The sequence below is a fragment of the Cyprinodon tularosa genome, unplaced genomic scaffold (assembly GCF_016077235.1).
Source record: "Cyprinodon tularosa strain WSP-4 unplaced genomic scaffold, ASM1607723v1 ctg608, whole genome shotgun sequence".
In the NCBI taxonomy this organism is placed as follows: Eukaryota; Metazoa; Chordata; class Actinopteri; order Cyprinodontiformes; family Cyprinodontidae; genus Cyprinodon; species Cyprinodon tularosa.
Genome location: NW_024039350.1, coordinates 568,499 through 593,744, shown reverse-complemented (window position 1 = coordinate 593,744; position 25,246 = coordinate 568,499). Strand labels below are relative to the sequence as shown.

Below are 25,246 nucleotides of genomic sequence, written 5' to 3'. Positions count from 1 at the left end.
ACAAATCGAATTGCTTCTAATAAAAAGATAAGCATTGGCACCCCTCTAAATATGATTGGTTGATCTCTGAAAGGTAAGGTCAAATCTGAGGTAATTATGGAATCAGAACCTTTTTTTGACTACTTAGATCAAACTGAACATGTAACTTCAAGGCTGGACTATTGTATTTCTTTACTATCAGGAAGACCACAAACTGTAGTTAAAAGCTCTCAGCTAATCCAGAATTCTGCAGCCAGAGTTCTGATGAAAATTAGAAAGAGAAATCATATCTCTGCTATCCTAGTTTCTCTTCATTTGCCTCCTGTTAAATCAAGAATAGAAATTAAAATCCTCCTTCTACATATAAAGCCTTAAATGTCCAAGCTCCATCTGATATCCGATACATTAGTGAAAGATCTCATAATACTAATCGCTATAGAAAGTCCTTCCTATACCATCACCATCAATACAAAGTTGTGTAACTTCTATAAGATGATCTACAGCTTCATGAAACTTAGGAATACATATGTATTATTTAAAATCTATTGACAGTCCTGTTTCCATGTGGGATGACAGTATCTAGAGTGGGGGTGTCAAACTCCTGCCCTCCAGGGCTGGAGATTATGATGAAAATCCCTGAATTAAATGACCGCATCCCCCCATGCATGTAGTCAAGTTGCAGAGAGTCCTGCTTTAACCTGAATTATGTGATGTAAGTGAACCGATGCAGAGCCACATCTAAATGTTGCATGACATCGGCCCATGAGGACTGGAGATGTGCACCTTTGCTCTCAAAGTACATTTTCCTCAGCTTCTCTTCAAAATGGGTAAAGAACTCTTGGCACTAATATGAAATTAGTCAGGAAATGTCAAGAAGAAATTAGATACTCACACAGAAGACTGTCTGCGCAATAATTAAAAACAGAACCATGAACAGTGGAAATAAAGACCCAAATTCCTCTGACAGCCATGCACACAGCAGAGGATGGTTAGGGGAAAATTAATGAAACAATCCACTAAGATCACAGTAAGACTTTTGCTGCAAAGAGGGAAATTGTGGGCTCACTGTGACTCCATTAAACATTTATTTTAAGGCCTTTGTACAAATCCCTATTATGGGGATATCTCCCTAAGCCCAAACCCTGCTTTGACATGCCTGAATCTTCCAAAAGAAAAAGTAAAAACTGTTGAAATGTTTGGAAAAACCTTTTTAATTTGGGTGAACTTTCACTGAGCATCTAAACTTTGTGGGCAGATTGTTTCATATCCTCTCAACTAACCAGCTGTCCTTCTCTAAACTACACCAGAGAAGCCTTGTAGAGGTTAACCCCTACATCCGTCTGAAACCCTTTTTTCTTTCAACCCAGGGAAAGGCTGAGAAAACACAGGCCTTTTTTTTCTCGGAAAATGGGTGAAGGGCTGAATGCTACTGAGTGAAAGAACAAAAAGGGGGAGGAGATGCAGGGTAGAAGTGAAAGAAGAATATGAGCGGATATAAGACTCCTTACTGGCAAATCTCAAACTCTCATTGCAACAGCTGTTTAGATTAAGCATTAGACATCACCATCTTTTTCAGTTTCTGCCCCCAACCCCCCTTTTCTGTACGCTGCGAATAGCTCCCGGAATTGAGGCTACTGGAGCAGCAGGGGAAATGTTGCAGCATGGGTAGACAGAGTGAGGGGGGTGGTAGTGGTGCAACATGATACACTACCAGTGTGAGAAACCTGTTCACAAAGAGGGGATTTGGACTAAAAGAAGTGATCGAGACAGAGCAACGTTGAGAGACACAGGCCCTCATTAGGAAAGAGAGGAAAAGAAAGAAAGAACAGAGAGAAGAGAGAAAGAGAGAGAGAGAGGGGTGGGGAGAGAGAGAGAAGGGGCGGGGAATGAGAGGGAGTGAAGTCTGGTCAGACTGAAAGTCTGAATCATTAAAAAAAGAACTCTGGTGAAGGATCTTTTTTATTTTTATGAAAAGAAAAAACTTCTTAAGGCTCATTAATTTTCTTCCCTTGTGGATCTCTATGGACCTTGGACTACAAATCCACAGCAAAGCTTCTGTGAGAGGATCCCACCTTTGTGTTTAAATTGAATTCCATTGATAAAGTGTATATATCGTCTGTGAGGGTCGTCCTTGGCCTCTGATATGGGGTTTGAGAGGAAACTGCTGATTCTGGGTGAGTCTGTCAAAGAGAACTCAGCTTGTGTGTTGATCTGTGGGCATGAAGAAACCAAAAGTAAAGGGATGTTTATAAGTGTTGTAATCCTTTAATCATTAACTTCTACATGTCTTTGCAAATCTTTTTCTGAAAATAAAAATACATATAAAGAAAAATAGAAAGCATGAATTTTTTAAAATGAAAAGTTGTTGATCTAAAAAGTTTTTTTTTTTTAATTGTGTGTTTTTTTTTTTTTTGGTGTTTTTTTTTTGAACTTGACATAAATACAACCTGAGCTGTTCAACGTGTCCAGCTGGGGGGGAAACCTCTCATGCTGTCATTTTAGCTGAGGTTTGGGGTGTGATCTGAGGGTGGCGTTTTGCTGAAATCTCCGTTATCAAAGTGCTCCCTCTTGTCAGATCTGCCTATCAGGTGGTCTGAGTTAGGGTAATTGAGGTACTAAATGAGCTGTGGCTGTGATTGAGGTTTCAAGCTGGTGGAGCTATATGAATCTCCATGACTTATCTGAATAACCCACAATAGCAGCACCTTTGACCACTGGTGAAAACCAGTTCGGGCTTTTATGCCTCTCTCTTTTTGGGTATACAGATTTATATTAAATGTCATATAGACATAACATTATCTTTGTATACTATACAACTGGACCCAATTTTACATTCAGGGCTGCATTAGTAATGTGTGTTCCATATAATCCCCAGAGATTTTGGTGAAAATTAACATGGCAGCGTCCCGTTTGGCCAGTTTTTGTTGTCTTCCTATATTTGATGTTAATCTGCTGTTCCACCACATCCTGAATTTACAGAAGTGAGAAGTTTTGACTTTGGAGGTCATTGGACCACAGTGATCTCATTGTCATCGTCAGAAATCAGATTGAGGAGATCTGGGCTTGTTCATCTATCATATGAAGTTGAACTGGGATCATAAAGGGTTGTGTTTTGATAATTAGATGGGTAGTAGTGTTTAAAAATTGGTTCTAACAGACTTAAAGTGTGTCAAGAAAATGTCTCCACTCTGTTTTACCTCCACCTTTGAGCCTTTGAGATGTCTTTAACGTTCATTTCTGAGCTTACCACTTGAATTCAGTAGCTAAAATAATTGGATTTGGTAATATTTTTTAATTTCTTAGTGTCATGCTATGGTGAACCTGTATAAATCATGACCTCAGATTCTTTTTCTTAATTTGAGGAGGAGCCCTGCCCAATTCTAGGTTACATGGTTGTCAGTTCGGAGAAGATACACTACCTTTATTATAAGAAATGGATAAATATTTAAACTATTGTTTACTCTATCTTCTTAACCCAGTCTGTTTATTATTTCCTGATGTCTTGTATTTTGGTGCACGCTGTAGTTTTTCTTCTGTAGACCAGAGAGGTGGTTGTGAGTAAAAATTGGAGTGGACAGCAGTTTCTAAAAATAGGCTAGACTGCCTGGCATCAGTAACTATGTTATATTTTAAGTAAATGAAATCCCCTGTCTTTTCCTTTCTGAAACATTTTGACTTTCAGAATGCCGTCTGTTAAACATCAAGGTGATTAAGTAATTGCTATCTGACTGCCGTGGCTGATTTGTGCACCCACAGAGCCAATCTCTCCCTTTCTATTTTAATCCTGTCTATGTAAACTAACCAGTTCATATATCATGTTGAACTATCAGGTTACCTTTAATGCAGAGATACTAAATGCAGAATTTCATGCATAACTTAATTCAATAGAATAATAATTAGGGATTTCTTTTATTAGTCTGTTTGGACTCATTGCAGTTCCAATTCACTCTGGGAATAGTTTACTTTCATGAAATTAGACAGATTAAGACCCCTGAGCTAACCAAAATAACTAAGTAACCTCCTTTCTGTCAGATATCATTAACTGAAAATATTCAGGCACATTTTCTTGCATTAGATGATCAGATTACAACAAAGTAACTTTCAAGCATTCAACTCCTCACTTATTATGGGATGTACAAAATATCTTAAAGGTGAGTAAAACTGCCGCATGATCGGGATGAATTGTTAAATACAAACCTGCAGAGGAAAATGAAAAAGGTAATGATCTGCACTTCACTGCTTCATTTACCACAGACAGTCGTACAGAGAGGACAGTGGCTGTATGTGCTGTGATGCATTCATATTTTAATTTATTTTTTAAGTCACAGTCCTATTTAGTTTTCACTACTAACTAAAAATATTTTATTAGAAAGTCCCCTGATTAACGACAGCATGAGGCTGTGAAATATGTAAAGTAGTTTTACAGCGAGCTGTTACAATGTGTCAATTTGATTTAGATAGTTTAAAAAAAAATACACACACACACCAGAAACCTTTTTATTTCGCTTGTGACAGAACTCCAACATACATTTTTATTCTGGTTTGTGTCTTTTCGCTGACAGCTTGGAAATTCTCAGAAGATAAAAAAAAATGTCAACATTGCGCATGGGGCTCCTAAAACCACACGCCAAAATGTGGTAAAAAATTTGTTTGAGGAATGACAGTAACAGGAGTATTATATATGGTTTCAATAAAGAAAAGAAAAAAAGTTTAGTTGAGTAAGGAAACCTTTGCAAATGTTTTCTTTTAATTATTTTCTGTCTTAAGGAGAAAACATCTTGTCATGCACATTTAAAAAACTACCAGGATTGCAGTTTGTTGATGTTAACTAGAAAAATCAAGACTCTTTGTGATCAGATTTAAGCTGAACCTTATAGATTGGACATTTTAGTCCTCTTGGCTGATTTATATAGATAATCAATGCTGTAAAAGATAAAGGGTAGGGCATGTGGAAAAGAAGCAGTATTGCACATCTGTGTCTGAGCAACAAGCACTTTGATCTTACCAGAGTGCTTGTTGCTCAGACTTATTTTACGCAAGCAACTTTTTTTAGAGCTTCTATGTAATTAATTAATTTGCGACCTCTTTCTATGTCTGACAAAAGCTGTTTCATATCTCATAATATTGAGTACTGAGCAGCTGTTTCAATAACAGAACATGAGTAACCCGACATCATGATAGTTGGCCTTCATTTTAATTCAGGGGTTTGCATGTTAAAGGGGTTAATTTCTCAATGCTGTGCAGATGAGATGGTAGTGTACTGATAAGATCTGTCTGCAGAAATTGAAACAGACATAACACCCATGGTTGTAGGGTCAAAGCTGGCTTTGTGTTCAGTTACCACCAGGCAACACATGATTTATCATGATGACAAAGAAGATTAACGCAGGACCAACCTATTTCTGTAGAAGTGTCAACCTTTCTTTTAGTATGGTCATCTCACAAGTTAGCAGCTTTAAGAAATCCTGCTTTGTCTTTAAATTGTTGTTAAACATTAGACATGTCTTGAATCCCAGCTTTAAATGGGACAATTGCCTGTGTTTTTGCACTATGAGTTAACGGGGGAGAGGCTAAGGCCCCGTCCACACGAAGACGAACCCTGGCCTAAACGCACAAATTTTTCACCAAACCAGCCTCTCATCCACACGAAGCCGGCGTTTCGGGGGTCTGTAAACGATCTTTTTTTTATTCAGCCTTCAGAGTGGGAAGATTTCGAAACGCCATTTTCGCGTTTCCATCTTTACGCGCTAACCGCATATATTTTTTTACACGCATGCGTCATAGCGTCGCCTCTAAACACGCATGCGCCAGACAGTATCACAACAACAATGGCGCCGTTGCTGCTAATGCTACTCACCCTGCTGTCGGGCTTACAACAGAATCTTCTTCTTCTGGAATATCTCCAGGAAGAACGGATCAATATCGACGACATAGTTCAGCACCTGAATTTGACTGAACCACGAAAATAGACCCGCAGGGCAACCATGTATAAATATTAGTGCGCATGCCCAACATTTCGTCGCTTATTTTTGCTTTGGCACCACAGCGCCACTTACAGGCCTGGCATACATTTTGCAGCGTTTTCATGCATTCGTGTGGACGCTCACATTTATTTTACGTCTCCGTCTTTACGGCAAACGTTTTGGAAAATATCAGCGTTTCGTGTTCGTTTTGACTTCGTGTGGACGGGGCCTAAGTCAGTGCTTAACTTGGATACCAAGAAACATGAGACAAAGCTGAAAGTGCAAGGCAGAGGAATGGCTTTAGCTGTGTTTATAACCAAGTTTGCAGTTCTTCCCCCTTCACCTTATCAAACAGTGAGTCATTTTATTGTGCTATCTGTAGCCTGGATGCAAATTTTCACTACTTTCTGAAATGTACTATAAAGTTTTAAAAAACACATTCAAATGTTTAAGACAATGGAATACTTCATTGCATGTGTTGCGTAATGCCATCCGTGCACAAAATGTCAATAAGAACCAGCTTAACCACTACTTCTGCTTGAGTTTCCTGTACTAGAACATTACTGACACAGGCTTTTAAAAATCTTTAGACTTAACCTGGTCAAGACATTTATAAAAGGTTAAAAATCAGATTTCTCTCCATATTTTTTTTTTGCATGTGAGTAAAAATAAAGCATAATTCCAGTTAGGACTAGTGACTAATGGTAGGAACCACATTGAATGTTTTGCAGAATAGAGCCCTTTAAATGACCTGTTAAAACGGATGCGAGACACTTGCCTTACTCATCCTCTGCCTGAGTTGAAGTATTTGAGAGATTGTCAGGGAAATACAAGCTGACAGCATATTTAAAAACATTTGCTGAAAAAAACTATAAATATGTCAAAGGTAGGCAGTAAATTATACACAAAGTTATGTGAGCCACAGGTCAACCAAGCGCTTTCCTTTGGAATATTTGTACACATGCTGAAACTACTTATATATAGATGATGTTTATAATTTGTATCTATTCAAAGTTGAGATGAAGTTACGCTACAAACTTGTACGAGCAAATACAGCACAATAGACAGTGTGATAGGTTAAACCCAGTGGATGGAGCCTGATGCAATGTTTTCATTTTGTCCAAAAACACCAGAATTAGGCCTTTTTTAAAGGTAATTTAAATATATATTTCAGGGTTAACTGACAGTGTTTATTCATGCAATATGTTATGACATACTGGGAACGTAACCACAAAAAAATAAGAAGTAACTAAGTAGGCCAAGACCTCTAAATACATTCTGTCCCTGTTTCCATCAACAGACATTTAGCAGCATATAATCATACTCAGACACAGTTTTTCTCACTCTCATTTCCTTGGCTCAGTCAAACCCTGTCTGGTCAGCCTCAGGGTTTAAGATTATGGGACCCCAGCACTGTCACACCGCAACAGAGGGCTCATTGTGGTTAAAGGAGGGAATCACAGTGAAAGACTCTTGGAATGATGAATAGAGCTCTGTTTTTAGCAGTTTCATTCGCTCCTTAGTCATGGAAATGTGACAGGCGTTAGTCCGTTTTAAAGGGCTGCTCATGTTGGTGTGTTACGGCTAAGATTGATGAAAGAATAGGGAAACAAAGTCAACTTTTATTGTACTCACGAGTTCGTAAATCTTCAATGATTATGGTGGTTATTGATTAACAGCTGATGAAAATGGGGCATGGCAGATAGTCCTATTATTTTTCATTCCCATTGCCGACTCACTTGTCAAAAGTCATGCCTTAACACATTTCCCAGTCTGTTCCACAGTGGAAGTCTGATGTTTTAGATAAATCATATACAGCTAGAAAAAACCCCAAGTCTAATCTTTCGTAGAATGATTTCACAAGAGTGTGTGTTTTCATTAACTCAGAAGCAGTTTGTACATATGGCGTGGCTTTCCTTTGCTTTAGAGTTGATAAGTTAGCCCAGAACAAAAAGGTTATCATGCACTCCAAGGCCATTCTAATCTTCCTGATTTAACAAAATTCCTTTCTTTTTAAGCTGGGAGTGAAGCTTATTTTTAGTGAATTTTTTTTACTATTTGTAGGTTTCAAAGGCAGAATAAAATGGTGACATTTATCACATTCTGAAATGTCTACAGGTTTATGTCTTACCCTCTGCAAAAACGATCTAGAAATAAGTAAAAATTTCTTAAATTAAGTGTATTTACCCTTAATTTGAGTAGGTAAATATGAGGATTTGCCAATGAAATTGGTATCTTTACTCTTAAAATAAGATAATTATTAATATGAACTTGAAAAAAGATAATGCAATTGTATTTTCTTATTTTAAATGTAAATTGTCTTGTTCCATTGGCAAAGTCTCTCACTTTCGTCCTCAATTGGAGAAAAAATGCACTTACTTTAAGAAAAAAATACTTACTTAGATTTCCATTTTTTGCAGTGGGAGACAGGTTTGCTATAGGTTTTTTATGCAACTGTTCAGTATTTTAGATCAAACATATTTTACTATCAGAAAATAATAACCTGAACAATTATATGCTGCAGTTTCAAAGGATAATTCTATAAATGCATAGGTAGGACAGCTATCCAAATCAACATGGCACAACCTCAAAGAGTGAAGGACCGTGCAAAACTCTTTCTCCTATTTTGTTTTCCACCAAATCCTTTATAATGATAAACTAATATTAAAATTAGAATCAGAACACGCATTTAAAAATTTGATTAGCTCATACAAAATTGTGAATAAAAAACAAAAATGATTTTGAAAACATTTTTACCTATATAATCCCCCTTTGATCACTTTAAAAGCGAGGAAAATGACTTTACTAACAGGAGATGATATTTGGAGAGATTCTCACCAGCATCAACAATAACAGCATTCTTTCCCGTTTTGGGGGATATGAGGTCAGATTTTGAATTGTAGAGCCTTTCTTGTAGACATGATAATGGCTAATGGATTGTGTGAGGATGCATTAACTAAGCAGTAGCTTTTACATCTAAAGCTGAAGCTTCTCTTGGCTTTAAGTTCAGATTCCACTTTTTACTAAGAGGTGTGTTAATGATTTATGTTACAGTAGGCACAACCCTACATATATGCCTCTGTAATCATTTAGTCTTATCCTTTGATTAAGCTAGAAAGGATGAAACGAAATAGCAAGAAAAACCTCTGCTGATCTTTAAATATTATGCATTTCCCTCTTGGATAATTAAAATACCTGCCTAAATATCTGCTGTAGTTCTTCTTTGCTCCAAAACACACATGGGATATGGTAGATTGTTTACAGTATGTTGGCATGAGTCACGGAAAAAAATAGATCAGCATTTGGTTATTTTTGGTCACCAGAGTTTTTTTTACTCTGGAAACTAGTTTCAAGATGTTTCTTTGTTGAATCATGAAAGCTAAACTGAACGGAGGCAAGTGAAGCCTTTAGAGATGTTGTTCTTGTTGTGACTTCCTGGGTTGACTCACTGATGTTCTTTGAGTAGTTTTTCCACTTCGGGGGCAGTTCACCCTCATCCCATATTGTCCTATTTGTAGATTATATCGGTTACTGACCTTCATTGGAGACCAAGGCGTGAAACAGCCTTTCCAGAATGAAAAATGTGAACGGCCTTTCCTGAGTTTCCTTTTAACACGGTACATTTCTACTTCATGTTGTCTGACAGGCTCTGTTTAACTGATTTATTGGTATGGCAAGTCTGGAAGTAATCAGGCTAACGTCTGTCTCGGGACATCGAAATGTTTTTTCCAAAAAATTAGAAAATTAGGCGGTCAGAATTTATGATATAACAAGGTAGGCAATAGGATTTTCACATATAGTTTTGGATAGTTTCCTGCAAAAGTTCTTTTTTATTTATTTATTCTATTTATTTGTTTTTTACAAAATTTGTGGTATATCTTTGGATTTTGGAAACATTGAAATGAAGAGGCTACTTTTCTTGTTCTCAGATTTCCAAAAGCTTTTTGCCAGTATAAATTGCGCCATAGAAAGCATACAGGCTTAGTTTAAACTGAAAGAAAGAATTGTAGGACACAATTAAATATAACCAACAAATTATCCTTATTTTTAGTATTTTTTTACTTAATATAGTAGATATATTTAACATATTGCTCAATTGTTAAACCATAGACTCACCCCTAAACTAAGTCAAGTCTTTCATGGTATTGCAAGCCAAAAATAAATTTATAGATGCTACACGAGTGTTCTATATGTTTGTTTGCTGTATTTTTCCCCTGAGAGTTTTTTTCTCATGCCCTCTCACCCTGTTTCTTGCTTTTTTATTGACCCAAGTTTCAATGCTTTCATCAGCTTCTCCTTCCCAGAACACATGTTTATAAAATTTTCAATGCAATATGTTTAGTTAGACAATTTTTCATGCCTGCAGTTTGTCTCAGATCTACTAGATTAAAACTCTTTTATATGAACCTTGTTCAAGGTAGACCAATGATTGCAGAATATTTTTTCCCATTCATAAATATTTAATCCTCTAAGAATTTATGAACGTAGCAGTGCATCTGTTGTTACTATTGATGGGAACATCATGACATGCTGTTTAGACTTGCGTATTGCATTTCTTTGTGTGACTCAGCCTTTATGAAGTTATTCATAAAGAAAAAGACGTGACTCGCTGAAGATACAATTTATTTTATTTTTTATCTCGCAAACTTTGTCACACTGTTTGACCTTTAGAAATTACTGCATTATTAGGAAACTCCACTCATCTATCAGAGTTTTTCAACATTTAATTTAATACATCTAGGAATCAATGTGAAACCTCTTTTTGTTCAAAGGTTCAAAAGCAACATTTAAAAAAATTTTTTAAATTAAAAGTGGATGAAATTTTTTTTTTATCCAAAACTCCATGTGAAGAAAACCTGGACTGGAATCTACAACTTTTTAACGGTTGTTAGAAGGCATCACCCTATTTTAAAAGCTCTGTGTAATAGTATATCAATGTGTGTAAAAAAAAATATTAAAAAAAATCTGGGCAATTCTTTTCTAATCCGAGAAGCAGATAACCAGATATTTTTCTTGAAAACTAAACGTTCATCCTAATTAGATGCAATAGCTTGAAACAAATAATGGTTGAAATAACCTCAGTTGGATGTCCCCTTTACATTTCCCCCTTATGTTTTATGTGTTATTGTAAATAATGCATGTAATTAATTTAGAGGCACTGCCATTCTCTGTGAGAACAAAATTACAGTGAATAAACAGATTTAAAAGATTTTAGGTGTGATCATTCCTAAGATTGACCAGGTATAGACAGACACACATATCCAGAAAACTGTTGTGTAAAGCTGCAGATAATTGTGGAACCATAGAAACGTTAGCATTGCTGGAGGACGTCACTGTTAGGAGTCAGAGGGAGTGTTTTCAGAGAGCCCGCTTAGAATGCTAAGAGGGATTATCTTTGAACTCTGCACAGAGCTAGACCCAACGTTAAAGCGAGGAAGCTGAGAAAATAAAGATTGCTAGTACCAGCTATAGTTCTTACTGTGCTGATGTTTCTTTGCAACCCATGCATTGTAGATGGAGCTGGCTGACTAGTTGGGTGATTCACATTCATCCATGAACAATTTCATTCCTATCACATTAGTGAAATAGATGTATGCAGTTCATCTATACCCTGGCTGATAAAAAATCTTAACCTTGTTTTTTTGGAAAAGGATCAAATTGTAGCTCCTGCCATAAGCTCTTACTTATACTGTGTAGCAGTAATTATTTAGAAATGAGTGCCATTTTACTAGCCTCTGTTTCTAACTATCGAAACCCATATTTCACAATCATGGATTCCAGATTTGTCTCACTAACCTTGTTTCCTTGGTTATTTGGACAAATACTGTTAAAAACGGATATATAAAGATAGATGTATGTATATGTAAAGATAGATATGTATCTATCTATCTATATATAGCTATTAGGGTTGCAATTCATGATTATTTTGCAAATCAATTAATATTTTGATAATTTTTTTGATTAATCGATTACTAATCAGATAATAAAAGGTTCCTTAAAGAAGATTTTTTACTAACTTAATATATTGACAGATGATAGATATATATATATATATATATATATATATATATATATATATATATATATATATATATATATATATATATATATTTTTTTTTAAATCTTAAATGGCAAAAACATTATCCATCCATCCATCCATTTTCCGTCACACTTATCCATAGCGGGGTCGCGAAGGGGGCTGGTGCCTATCCCCAGCTTTCTATGGGCAAGAGCAGGGGTACACCCTGGACAGGTCGCCAGTCCATCGCAGGCCAATACAGATACAAACAGGAAAAACAACCATTAACACTCACACCTAAGGAGAATTTAGAGAAGCCAATTAACCTAACAGTCATGTTTTTGGACTGGGGAGGAAGCTGGAGTACCCAGTGAGAACCCACGCATGCTCAGGGAGAAGACCCCGGGCCGGGAATCAACCCTGGAACTATCTTGCTGCAAGGCAACAGTGCTACCCACTGCATCACTAAGAAGCCCACCAAATACATTAGTTGAACTATAATTCCTTACATAATATATATACATATAATTTCAGTGGAACTGCTTAAATGCCCAGTCTTCCTTTGAAACTCCTTGGAAGGTGGCAACTTGCACTGATTCTTACTGTAACATAGGTGCAGGAAATTGGAAGTTGGTATGAAAACTATACTGGAGAATGTATTAACAATTAATTATAATGCTTGTTGTGTTTCAGCCGTAGGTTTTTGGTTTCCTATCCAATAAAACCCTTGAAAGGACTAATGCTTTATGTATATGTATAATTAAAGTGAAATGTCTTAACTTGCTTTGGTAATATATTTGTGAAGCATACTTTTAATGTAAAATTTTGTTATTTTGCTCCACAGGGTTTGTGTATGCTGTGCAGACATCTGTGTTTGGGTGTCAGTATGGCTTCCAAATGATTGGCAACAATTGTGAAGGTACATTTTTCACAAACCGTTCTCCGTATAGCCTTATTTCTTATCAAGAGAGGTAGTCTCATTCAGAAATGGTTTTATCAGGAAGTGGATTAAATAAAATTTTTATTTTTTCTAGGAATTTTAAACTGAGTCGGGTAGTAACTGGTTACATTCACATAGTTACATAAAAAAAAAAACCAAACATATAAAAAAAAAAATGTAAATAAATTTGCCCACACAATACTTTTATAAACTGGGATTTCTATGACATAGAGGTCAAGGTAATGGGGGAGGGGTGGTCTAGTGGTAAGGGCTTTGCACTTGGAATCAATAGGTTCTGAGTTAAAGCCCCACTCCCACAGACTGCCACTCTGACTCCCTGAGCAAGACACTTAACCCCAGACTGCTCCCAGGGTGCCACACAATGTAAGCCCACTGCTCCCCAAGGGGATGGGTTAAATGCAGTTGAATTTCTCCACTGTGAGATTAGTTCAATTATTAGTATTAATAATATACTGAAAAACAGTGTATTTTATGACTGGAAGTAGCTTACCCTGTTTTGTCATACATTATACATTTAAAGGCATGGTGTCATGACAAACATTTGAATTTTTTAATTGTTTCTTCTCCCTGAATGATTTTTTTCAATGCACTTTTTATTCATATTAATTTACTTATTTTACTGTTAAACAATTGCCTAGTACTGGAGTAGCCTTTTACCAAGTCCTTTTTCACTCTTACTTGAGTAGTTTATTGGACGGCTACTTTTTAACTTTAGTCTTTTAACTTTGCTCCATGTTGAAGTGGTGTTGCCTCTACTTGTGCACATTTTTTGCTACTGCCCACCTCTGCTTATAAAATATTAAATTGAACACAACCTTTAGATGAGGAAATATGCTGTTGTTAAAATCTTTAATAAGGGACCAGAAATACAGAACATGGCTTCCAGGTTTGTAAAGCAGTTTAAGTGTTTCTTTATCTTGATATGCTGCCTGCTTGCTACATTTCAAACTGTACTTTTCCAAATTACAGATATAGATGAGTGTAAAGACTATCCAGGATTGTGTGGGAATAACTCAAGGTGCTTAAACACCAACGGCAGCTACCACTGCAACTGTCTTCCCGGGTTTGTAAACTCAAAGAGGAAACTAAACTTCTCTGCTTCAGAGGGACAGTGTGTTGGTAAGCCACAAACGAAATATGTAAGCATTTCTCTTTGAACCAGCTATTAATGGTGTCTGTATTTTCTCTTTTATCAGATATTAATGAATGCACAGACAGCCCTCCAAAATGTACTCCTTATGGTAAATGCTCGAATCTGCTTGGTAGCTATGAATGTTCCTGTAACTCTGGGTACATTAACAACACAAGCCAAGGAGATTGTACAGGTGAGTGGCAATTCTTTCTTTGTATTTTATTTGTTTCAGTAATGGTTCAGAGAGTTTTAAGGCAGTATTGATTTCAGAGTTTTATTATTATTTGTCATTCCAGACTCTATTTCTTTTGCTATTTTTTTTAAAATGTTTTCACCTCTTCCTTACTTACCTCTGTGTCCTTTCTTGCCTCCATCTGTCTTCCCTTCTTTCCTTTCTTAAATCTCCCCTTTTCTATCTTTCCTTCACTTCCCCTGTTTATTTGTTCCTTTGTTTTATTGTCATTGATGCCTTTGCTCCTTCTTTCCTTACAACAACCATACTTACATTTTAAACATATTTTAGAAGACAAAATAGAGGCAGCTAAAATAAAACAACCATCAGCAGGCAGGTCGTACTTCGGGTTTGCTCATTCCTTCCCTACTACTGTCAATTCATTAATAAATTATAACTTATTTTCCAGCCAGTGCATAGAGTGAATATGCATGACATACACAAACACTTTGAGTTTAGGATGTGCTCAGACGCCACGTCTGAGCAGTAGATCTCTGTTTATTCAACAGAGATCCATTTGATTAATGCTAAAACATTAAGCAACAAAAATAGAAACTTGGAGGACAGACGTCTGCCTAGAAGCACATTTTGTCCCATATTGGGACTTACAACTATAGCTAAAACTTGCACATGATCTGGATAATTACAAACATTTTACTGAATTGTTCACATGAGGTGCTCCTTTGGTTACAATTTGCTTAAAATCCTTCCATGAGTTTATAAATAACGCACAGCATGACTGCAGACTCTGGTGTTTATTCTGCTCTCACTCTTTAGTCTCAGGGTGAGTTCGATTTCAATGACACGGTCCATGTGGACTGGGTCCTTCAAGGTCCATAAAAATATGGTGACTGGAAGAGTTTGGCTATGGATTCAAACAGGTCAAGCCTTCTCCGGCTTTCACAGCATGTATGCTGTGTCGCCTAGCAACCGTTACAGCTGACACACAAAGCAACTTCTTGCTTCTGTCCTGGGTGCTAATAACATTTTCAAGGAGCTTCAGCAGCAGTACCGTCATTACGAATATCATATTTATAGTCCCCACACTGCAGAGATATTGGAGTCAGTCCTTTAATGAAAGCCAAACCCATTTGCACAGGGACAGAATAAAACCTTTCAATAAATAAACATTACCTGCTACGTATCTGACCCTATTACCATTTCAAACAACTATTATCATTAATTTTAGATGGATCTATTCACATACTTGTATTATATTAAACTACACTTACAATATTCACCACTGTTTGGTGCCATTTCCCTTTTACATCTGAGCACAGAGCAGACGGCTTGCTTGTATTCGTAATGAATCATGAGATACCCAAAGCTACGTAGGATATACCGGACCCATCCTTCAAAACGTGCAAAAACAAGCATGTATTTGTCGGTTGCATACGAAAGAGTCTTCCAATCTGAATAGACCTAGCTCCACGCTATGTCGTAATCAGATGACTTATCTGCCCTTCAGAGGACACAGCCACTGAATTTGAACTCAGCACATATCTGGACTTTCTGGACTTTTTGAGTCCGATGTTGAAGCTGTCAATAGTCACTGCTGCCTCCCTCTGGTTTAGGGTGGAACTGCTTGTTCTGCCAAATAATATTAAAAGAATCTTATAAAAAGTTCCTGCATCTGGATTATGATGTGGATCATTACCAACATTTAATGGATTGCCTTTTGGACTGAGGTGCACCTTTGGTAAAAATTTCATAAAAATACATTCAAAACTTTTCAAGTTCTCCTGTACACAGACGGACATACAGAAAAAAACAAAAACAAAAACAAAAAAAAAACCAAAAAAAACCCACACAAACTCCACTAAAAACATAAACTCCTTGGTTAAGGTAATAACAAAATACTTCTAAAAGCTATTACCACATAAGACCCGGCCGAGTAAGGCTGAAGCACCGAAACCCTCGAGGGCACTAAGTGCATTTAATCAATAATTATAGTTTCTTGGAAGTGGAACTTATTTGATTTCTATTTTTTTTTGGTTATAGTAATTATTTAATACCAATGATTTTTTTTTTTTTATAATGGCAACAACTTTTGGTATTGCATTACAATATTGACCTGGCATTTCTTTGAGAGACCTTTGTCTCCACTTTGCAATATCCTAAAGCATGTTATGCAGGAAAATCCAAACCCTTATTTGGGCAAGGAGCCATATCTGGTTTGATGAACAAGAAATGTGAAATAAGAAAAGTCATTTCAGAGTTTAAAAGGTGTGCTACTTTTTGAGAAAACTGTTGATCAGTACAAGGAAAAATAGATTTGTTCAAATTTTTGCCCTGACTGCCTATATACAGTATGCAGCTGAACGATATATGGTGACATCAGTGACTTTATAAGATTAAAGGAAACAAAAAACAATTGCAGCAATAAGAAAGCAAGCTATTTCATATGATCCTGTAATAAAGTATTTCACTAAGTTGTGTAAGAGTTTTTGATGGGCTCCCAGTGAAATAGTAACCAGTTTAATGCATTGTAAATACAATTATTCGATTGCACATTATACTTACTAAAAGGTTCTATTTGATTATTTTCTACAGACATAGATGAATGCAAGATAAATGCAGATATCTGTGGAGAGAATGGCAGCTGTAAAAACCTCAATGGGAGTTATCAATGCCTGTGTAATGCAGGATTCACCTCCTACGGCCAGGAAAGACCACGATGCTCAGGTAAGTGACTATTGGTTTACCAAACATAGATGTTTAAGTCTTTAATTTCTTCTAATTATTTACATCTAATAGATTATGTTCTAGAGTAAAAGTAAAGTCTAATGTTGTAATTATTTATATCCTGTGGTGTTATTTTATCACTTCAGGTTTGGTTTTTCTCTAAATGCTCATTGAAAGCATCCAGTTATTTCCTTCAGTAATTCATTTGATGATGGGTTGTCCTAACATGCCGTTTTACTTTTTGGTCACACTTATCTGCTTTCAGAGAAGGTTTTAGGTCAAAGAGCCATATCTGGTTTGATGAACAAAGAAATGTCCAATAAGAAAAGTCATTTCAGAGTTTAAAAAGTGTGCTACATTTTGAGAAAACTGTTCATCAGTACAAGGAAAAATTCATTTGTTCAAATTTTTGCCCTGACTGCCTATATATGCAGCTGAACGATATATGGGGACATCAGTGACTTTATAAGATTAAAAGAAACAAAAAGCAATTGCAGCAATAAGAAAGCAAGCTATTTGATATCATCCTGTTATAAAGTATTTCACTAAGTGGTGAAAGAGTTTTTGATGGGCTCCCAGTGAAATAGTAACCAGTTTAATGCATTGTAAAGACAATTATTCAATTGCACATTATACTTACTAAAAGGTTCTATTTGATTATTTTCTACAGACATAGATGAATGCAAGATAAATGGCAATATTTGTGGAGAGAATGGCAGCTGTAAAAACCTCAATGGGAGTTATCAATGCCTTTGTAATGCAGGATTCACCTCCTACGGCCAGGAAAGAACACGATGCTCAGGTAAGTGAGTATTGGTTTATCAAACATAGATGTTTAAAGGTATACTATGCAACCGGTGTTGATTTTCCAGCGAGGCTCCCCCCAGAGGGCGGAAGTAAAAGTGCACTGTCGTAAATATGCACAGCTGTTTTCCTGGTTTCTCCGTCAAGCCAGGCGTGGTTGTTTTGAGCTTAGCAGACAGGCGAACGCAACGAATGACTAACACAGTGAAAGTATGAACATGCACACAGAGAGAGAGAAACCATTCCAATGTAACTTACAATCGCATCAGCAGAAACGCGAGGTCCGCGTCAGCCTTGCAGCCTTCTTTTTATTTTAGCTCTCGCCATTCGGAAAAAGCTTGCCCGATGTTCACCCGTGTACGACTCCTCTCTCTGTCCGGAGCCTTTTTCCTCTTTCTTGCCTGCTCCGACATGGGCTTTCGCTGTTTTCACGCTGGTTCCGCCATGATAACTGCACAAAGATCGCCACTGTGCTAGCAACGAGCATGCTTTTAACTGGGGGCGTGTAGCAGTTCTCGCCGTAAAGCAAGACCGACTCTCGCGAGACTTCTGAGCCTGTGGGTGCGGGCCGAGGGCTCCTGCAATTGCAAGTGCGGTATTTCCCCCACAGACCACCAGGGCAGCTGAGAATACCTTTGTTCAACCTGAAATGACTCATTTAATCATCCAAAACGTTATGGAACACATTAATTAACTGAAAAATGTTGCATAGTGTGCCTTTAAGTCTTTAATTTCTTCTAATTATTTACATCTAATAGATTATGTTCTAGAGTAAAAGTAAAGTCTAATGTTGTAATTATTTATATCCTATTTATATCACTTCAGCTTTGGTTTTTCTCTAAATGCTCATTGAAAGCATCCAGTTATTTCCTTCAGTAATTCATTTGATGATGGGTTGTCCTAACATTCCTTTTTACTTTTTTGTCACACTTATCTTCTTTCAGAGAAGGTTTCAGCCAAGTATACAAACGGCTGTGGTGGTTATGTAAATATTTAACTTATTTTTTTTTTTTCGTGTAGAGCTCAAGTGTGACCGCTTTAGTGCCGACAGCAATCTTGTGAAGGTATGTTTGGACAAAAACAGTATAAGCACAGCTGATTCATGCTGCAGCCTCCATAATGCTGATCATTTAATGATCTATGACGTAACAGAAAAGTAGCCTGACAGTTTGATGTCCAATTCCCTGCAAGAACCCCACAGTTAATTTTTCTGTGTTCAAGAACCTACTGCCTTAAAATCCGTTGTGTGTATAAATAACATTCAATGGGGAGTTGAATGGTTTCTTTATTCTCTTTGTCTGTGTTTCATAGTCACTTGGAGGTCTGGCAGACATAGTGGCCATGATGAGAAACAGCTGTTTGGATTTGTCCAACATGAGCTTTGGGAAGGCTGATGGAGATGCGCTTCTTGAGGTTAGGAAAATACATAAGACACAAACTCTAATACATTTTGAAACCACATGCAATTTATCTGTTGACACAGCTCCACCTCAGGTTTTTGATGAAGCATGTATTTTCTTGTACAAGAAAAACTGTAAAAAAAAAAAAAAAAAAAAAATCATAAACATTAAAGTGGTTAAGGAAATGGTCATCAGATTACAATAAGCCTCAATGACAGTCAATCTTTTTTAGACTGGGTATGCTCATTGTTCAATGTTAACCAACTCAAAGATGTATCACAAGGTTCTCTCACTTTTTAGGTAAATGATATTACATATTTATTATACATCAGTTAATTTCACCCTTAGGTTCATTACATGTTTAATGAGATTACAGTATGTGAGGACAGAAGATGTTAAAAATCTTGAGGTTTAGTCTATGATTCTGTCATTGTCATTGGCTTTCATCCTTGGATAATCATATCATTCACTTACTGTATATAAATGATACAATTTCATTCCACCAGTTGCCATTTACAGTATATGCAGATGACACTGTGTTTTCCAATTGTACATTTTTTGGGTACTTTTTAATGTTACCCATCCCGGCCACTAAAAATAACAAAAAGAGAGAGGTTTTAAAAAAAAAACCCTCTCCTCTCTCCATCTCTGTTAGAAACTTCTGACTGCGACTGACTCAGTTCTGTCCTCTGGAGATGTGGAAAGCGAAGACGGTGTGAGTGGACTGCTTAACACTATGGAGAAGGCCATTTTACTGATTGGTCCTCAGCTCAAAGCCAACGACACAAAGATGGAGACTAAAAAAACAGGTATTATTACATCTATGATGTCATTGTTTTCAGCATTTGTCGATCTGATAACCATACAGTTGAAAAAAATCCAGATGACTAACAATGTGTCATCATTGCCAAAACAGAAGTAAAAATTGCAGTAAGAAGAGGACTTAACCGTCCAACTGGACCAGTCCGTTTAACTAGTGAACATGTTCATCTCAACACTGATTGGACAACGGCAGCTGGCACAGGCCCATACCCTGGTAAATCCCTAAACCTGATAAACATTTAATGCTCGGTTATGAAAACATGAACTGACTCTTAATCTCCCTAATAGGATTTGCCCTGGCCTCACTGCTGAGCTACAAGAACCTTGAAAGATCTGTGAACAGATCTTTTAAAGTCATGAAAGACTTTGAAAAAGATGCCATTTCCTTCCAGATTTTTTCCAAAGTTGTCTCTGTTGTGGTTTCCAACCCATCAACTCAGAATCTGAGCAGCCCTGTCAACATAACATTCAGACATCTACAGGTAGGTGCAAAATACTGACTGTGCCTACCTTTTATAGTATTATTGAGACAGTGAACTGCATTAATATCCCTACTTCTAGTAGCTTTGGTAATTATGTAGCTGCTGGTAATTGTGACCAGACTGCAGGAAAACATGAGGAAATTGCAATGTTCTCTTAGATATTTCATGAATATATAAATGTAACACACAGCCTGTATTTAACTGTTGGTTTTGGTTTTCACATTAGGATATAAAACAGCCCCCTGAGGCAAGATACATCTGTGCATACTGGAATGAGAAGGGAGTGTGGTCCCCAGATGGTTGCTCCCAGGAACTCTCCAATGACTCATACACTGTGTGTTCATGCAAACATCTAAGCAGCTTTGCTGTCCTAATGGCCCTTTATCCCATGGAGGTAGGTCACATTGGATACAGACACCTGGACATAATTTAGGGCGTTTGAGAGAAAAGTAGGCATATCTACTGTTTGGAGGAAATAAACATGTACTCCCTCAGATGGAAACAGTCTATTTTATACATCGTTGTCTCTAGTAATAGGGGCAGAATGTAAAAAAAAATATGTGGATGAGCATAGCATATAAGTTTAAATTAGATTTGGATGTCATTTAGAAAAATCAAAAGGATTTGATTTCAAGAAAAACATAAAAAAGAGCTTGGTGTAATGACTTGTCCTGGCAAGTAAAGTTTTTGGATGCTTGCATCATGCTATGTGAGAGAACTGGACTACAGCGAAGACAGGAAGATGACGGTCTTATCTTGAGATGAATGGTGTTTTCTGTTTTTCTTGTTTTTTTTTTTAGAAATAGAAACTAATCTGAGGGAGAACAAGAGATGAAGTAATTAAACTAGTGAGGCTCAGACTAATCCTTGAAGGAAATGAAAAAAGGAACAATTAAGCTAAAAGAAACCAAAACGATCTTCTCTTATAGCACACCTTTGAACTCCAGCTGCTGACCAAGATCGGCCTGGGCATCTCCCTTGTTTGTCTTCTACTGAGCATCCTGACCTTCAAGTTCTGCCGATCCATTCAGGGAACACGAACCACCATCCATCTGCACCTCTGCATCTGCCTCTTCATGGCGGATCTCATCTTCTTGGTTGGGATTTCTCGAACTAGTCCTAAGGTAACACACGCTGTCAAGAATTTAAATCAGAAGATGTAAAGTCATAAAATACCTACTGTTAAAGGCCAAGGGAGTTGGTCTAAAATCTCTCCCTGCACAGCCAGTCCTTTTATGTGGGTTACCCTTTACAGAGGAGGAACCCATTCAGTTTGTGAGGTGGTTCCTGAAATTAATTGTCTGGGTTCTGCCCTATGTTTAGATTTCTTAGTTTCACTGTAATTTTGTGTCTTCTGGCAGCGTTGTGTTTTTGTGTTACTCTCTGTTGCCCCCTGTGCAAGTTTCCTTTCCCCTCGGCTCCTTTCTAGCTGCTTCTGTCCACACCTGCTCCCAATTAACTTATTACTTGGTTCTGTCTGTCATATATAACCATCCTAGGCAGTTAATCAGTGCTGGTCTGTCTTCTTTGCTTTGCTCCACGTGTGTGTTTCTCCTTATTTTCTCCTGGTTTTGGTTTCTTTATTTATTCCTGGAATTTAGATTAAATCTGCAAGAACTTATCTCATCAACTTACAACAAACATTACAATAGCATTTTTTTAGCTGAATATAAATGCATAGAATACAAATGCAACACTTCCCACATTTTGGCTTATACATACTTTTTAAAGCATTGTGGAACAGCAAATGTTGATTTTTACTCTTTATAAACAATTTTCTATATAAATATTAGTGTTGTGCCTATGCCTTTTTTTTTTTTTTTTTGGCCCTGATATCAATACCTGGCTGTGCAGTATCGGCCAATACCATACCGATACAGTACGTCTGTTTAAAATTGATGTGTGTGTCTGGCTATATGAAGAACTGCATACTACTTGGATGTAAAATAATTGCCATTATGGCTTTGTCAAGCTGCTGCCTACCTTTGTGAAGCAGCAAAAGGTATCAGTGCCCTTTTTGTTTGTACTCGCCGATACTGATACCACAATTTTAGTGCTGGATCAGGGCCCCATCCGATAATGGTTTCAGTATCGATGCAACACTAATAAATATAGATACTTTCAGAGTTTTTTTTACCTGTTCTTTCTGTTTCATATTTTTTTATATTCCAGGGTGGCTGCAGTTTTGTTGCTGCAATGCTTCATTTTTTCTTCTTGGGCGTAATGACCTGGATGCTTCTAGAAGGAGTTCAGCTGTACAGAATGGTTGTCCTGGTGTTTAATGCCACCATTCGGCCCCTCTATCTGTACCTCATTGGTTACGGGGTGCCTCTTGGAATCGTTATCATATCTGTCATGATCAGATCAGGGGGCTACGGCACTGAAGATCAGTAAGTAACAATGACTGTGTTTTTGTTTGTGAGTAAATGCTTAGGAATCAAACCAAGATATTAATCTGGCCGCTGCATCAGACTTTTTGCAGCGGAGGAGTTCTCATACTTGCTGTTAATTTTTTAATCTCATACGTGATGTGAATCATTTTTTTCCTTCATCTCATTTCCATAGTTGCTGGCTTTCTCTGCAGCATGGTCTGATCTGGAGCTTCTTTGGGCCTGTTTGCTTCATCATCATCCTGAATGTCTTTTTCTTCATCATCACCGTCTGGAAACTCGCCCAAAAGTTTGCCACGCTAAACCCAGACCTCTCCAAGCTGCACAAAATCAGGCTAGTCTCTGCAACCATGAGCGTGTGAATGTGTCCATATCATCTGTTGCTGTTTTTAATCTTCTGCCTGACATAAAAAGAAAGTGTAGCAGCATTGCATTGCGCAAAGGCTTTGAGCAAAAAGGATTTGAATTTTTATGGAATCCTTCCAGAGAACTGTCCTCGGGTCTTTATTGAAGAGCTACCGACTGGGGTTTCCCCCCTTGATTTTGTCTATCTGCACTAAGCTACTTTATTATTCCTCGTTGGTAGCACACACCCAATAACTGTGTACAGATGTGAAATACATTAGTTTAAAATTATCTCTCCTTGGAAGTAGAGGCTCGTAGATCAGAGGTCAGTCAGAGAAATTTGGAAAAGGAATTTCTTGCGTAAAAGCAGCTGCTGGAAGAAGCACTCATGAAGTATGAGATTGGAGAGAAAAGGGATCTCTGCTAAGATGAAGAGATTGCTTGTGGAGTTCATGAATCTGGTTAGAACCAGCCTGAAATTAAAGCCTGATCCCAGATAACAGATGCAGGGCGTCTGATCTGAAAATTATTCACAGCTTTCACACATTTTAGTCTGTTACAGCCATATTCTAAATGCTTTGAAGTTAATCTCTCTTCAAAACATTAACTGTTGCTAATTTATCAAAAATATAAGGGTTAAAACAACAGGATATCGGACCTTTTAGTGGAGCCCACCTATGATTAGGAGAGGAATGCACCTGTAAGGTCGCACAGCTGACTAGCGAACCAGAGACCAAACACCAAGCGTGAAGTTAAAGAGTTTGTCTTTAGACGTCTGAGAAAGGATTATCTTCAGGCACAAATCTGGGGAAGGATGCAGAAAACATCTGATGCTTTGAAAGTCAATGGAATCAGTTTGGGACCATTGAGACCCTTCCTATGTCTGACCGTCTTAACTAAGCAACTATAGCTCCATCGAGCCCTAGAGCAGTACTGCAGGGGAATGGCAGAGGCTGCAAATAGATGGGTGTGCTTGGTTTGTGGTATCCGATTCCAAAACACTTGAGGCTGTAATACCACAAGTGGATCAACAAAGTATTAAGTAAAGGCTTTGCATTCTTATGTGTATATGATTTCTTAGTTTTCTCTTCATGATAAATTAGCAACAACCTCAAATAATCCTTGTATGTAGCATTTCCTAGAATATAATTTAATGTAACACTGCTTCTAATTCTAAAAACACTGTCCTAATGGTAAAACTATAGTCTTAAAATGATTATGATTTAAGGAAACTTCAAAGTTGATCTGCAGACTGATGGAGCTGGTTGCTAGGCAATGCTAAAAAAAAATCTGGGCTTTTGAGAGCCCCCGGTCCACATCTGTAACATCCTTTACATGTCCCTGGCTGGACTTTAATAGTCAATCTGAACGTTTTTTCCTCTTTTTTTTTTTTTTTATTTTTTTTAGGTTTGTGGTTGTAAAATAAAAAAAAAAATCTGTTATGAGTAATTGTGTTTATATGTTAAACATCATAGTGACTTCAGTCAGTTTTATTTCAGAACTCTGTAACTGCCTAAAGCAATCAAAAAGAGTCTTTTCTGTCATTTTGTAGTTATAAAAAAATTTAGCTGATACAAAATGCACTTGTTATACAAAAATTTTAAGCGCATAGAAAATGTAAAAATGTCCTTAAAGGAGGCTTCAAAAATGTACTACAACATATTACTATGGAAACCACTAAGAGTTACAATATTTAAATTTCCAATGACATTAATAAAGTATTTTGGAACTGAATTAAGTGACAAATGTTTTCAACAACTCTACAACTTCCCTAAATGTAGGTCTGACTGACAGTAACAGGTTTTTTATGTCAGTTTTTGGTTCCTGTTTGGGTTTTCAAGCAGGAAACATAGAAGGTTCACCTTATGACGTGAACATGTCTCAGAACAAGTATCTGATAAACAGTCTGTGTCCTAGAAAATGCATCTGTTCATAAACACGCTTCATCTACACAGTTTGAGTTTAAGCTTGTAAGCAAAACTGAAAGGGCAGAGATTTTAATCTAGAGATGCAAAACTAAAATGGACTTTTG

General features: G+C 37.1%; 1 protein-coding gene across 1 annotated transcript in view; it reads left to right on the top strand.

Moving 5' to 3' along the window:
• The first annotated feature begins 1,883 nt into the window (after window positions 1–1,883).
• Window positions 1,884–25,246, top strand: part of LOC119798039 (adhesion G protein-coupled receptor E5) — a 28,047-nt gene continuing 4,684 nt past the window's right edge. The window contains exons 1-15 of the mRNA XM_038307375.1: window positions 1,884–2,153; window positions 12,806–12,880; window positions 13,892–14,041; window positions 14,119–14,247; window positions 16,840–16,971; window positions 17,642–17,773; window positions 18,796–18,839; window positions 19,087–19,188; window positions 19,831–19,984; window positions 20,092–20,211; window positions 20,286–20,479; window positions 20,706–20,873; window positions 21,409–21,603; window positions 22,652–22,869; window positions 23,045–23,203. Coding sequence (XP_038163303.1) covers window positions 2,123–2,153; window positions 12,806–12,880; window positions 13,892–14,041; window positions 14,119–14,247; window positions 16,840–16,971; window positions 17,642–17,773; window positions 18,796–18,839; window positions 19,087–19,188; window positions 19,831–19,984; window positions 20,092–20,211; window positions 20,286–20,479; window positions 20,706–20,873; window positions 21,409–21,603; window positions 22,652–22,869; window positions 23,045–23,203 — 2,003 coding nt within the window. The 5' untranslated portion in view covers window positions 1,884–2,122. The remainder of the gene's footprint in view (window positions 2,154–12,805; window positions 12,881–13,891; window positions 14,042–14,118; window positions 14,248–16,839; window positions 16,972–17,641; window positions 17,774–18,795; window positions 18,840–19,086; window positions 19,189–19,830; window positions 19,985–20,091; window positions 20,212–20,285; window positions 20,480–20,705; window positions 20,874–21,408; window positions 21,604–22,651; window positions 22,870–23,044; window positions 23,204–25,246) is intronic.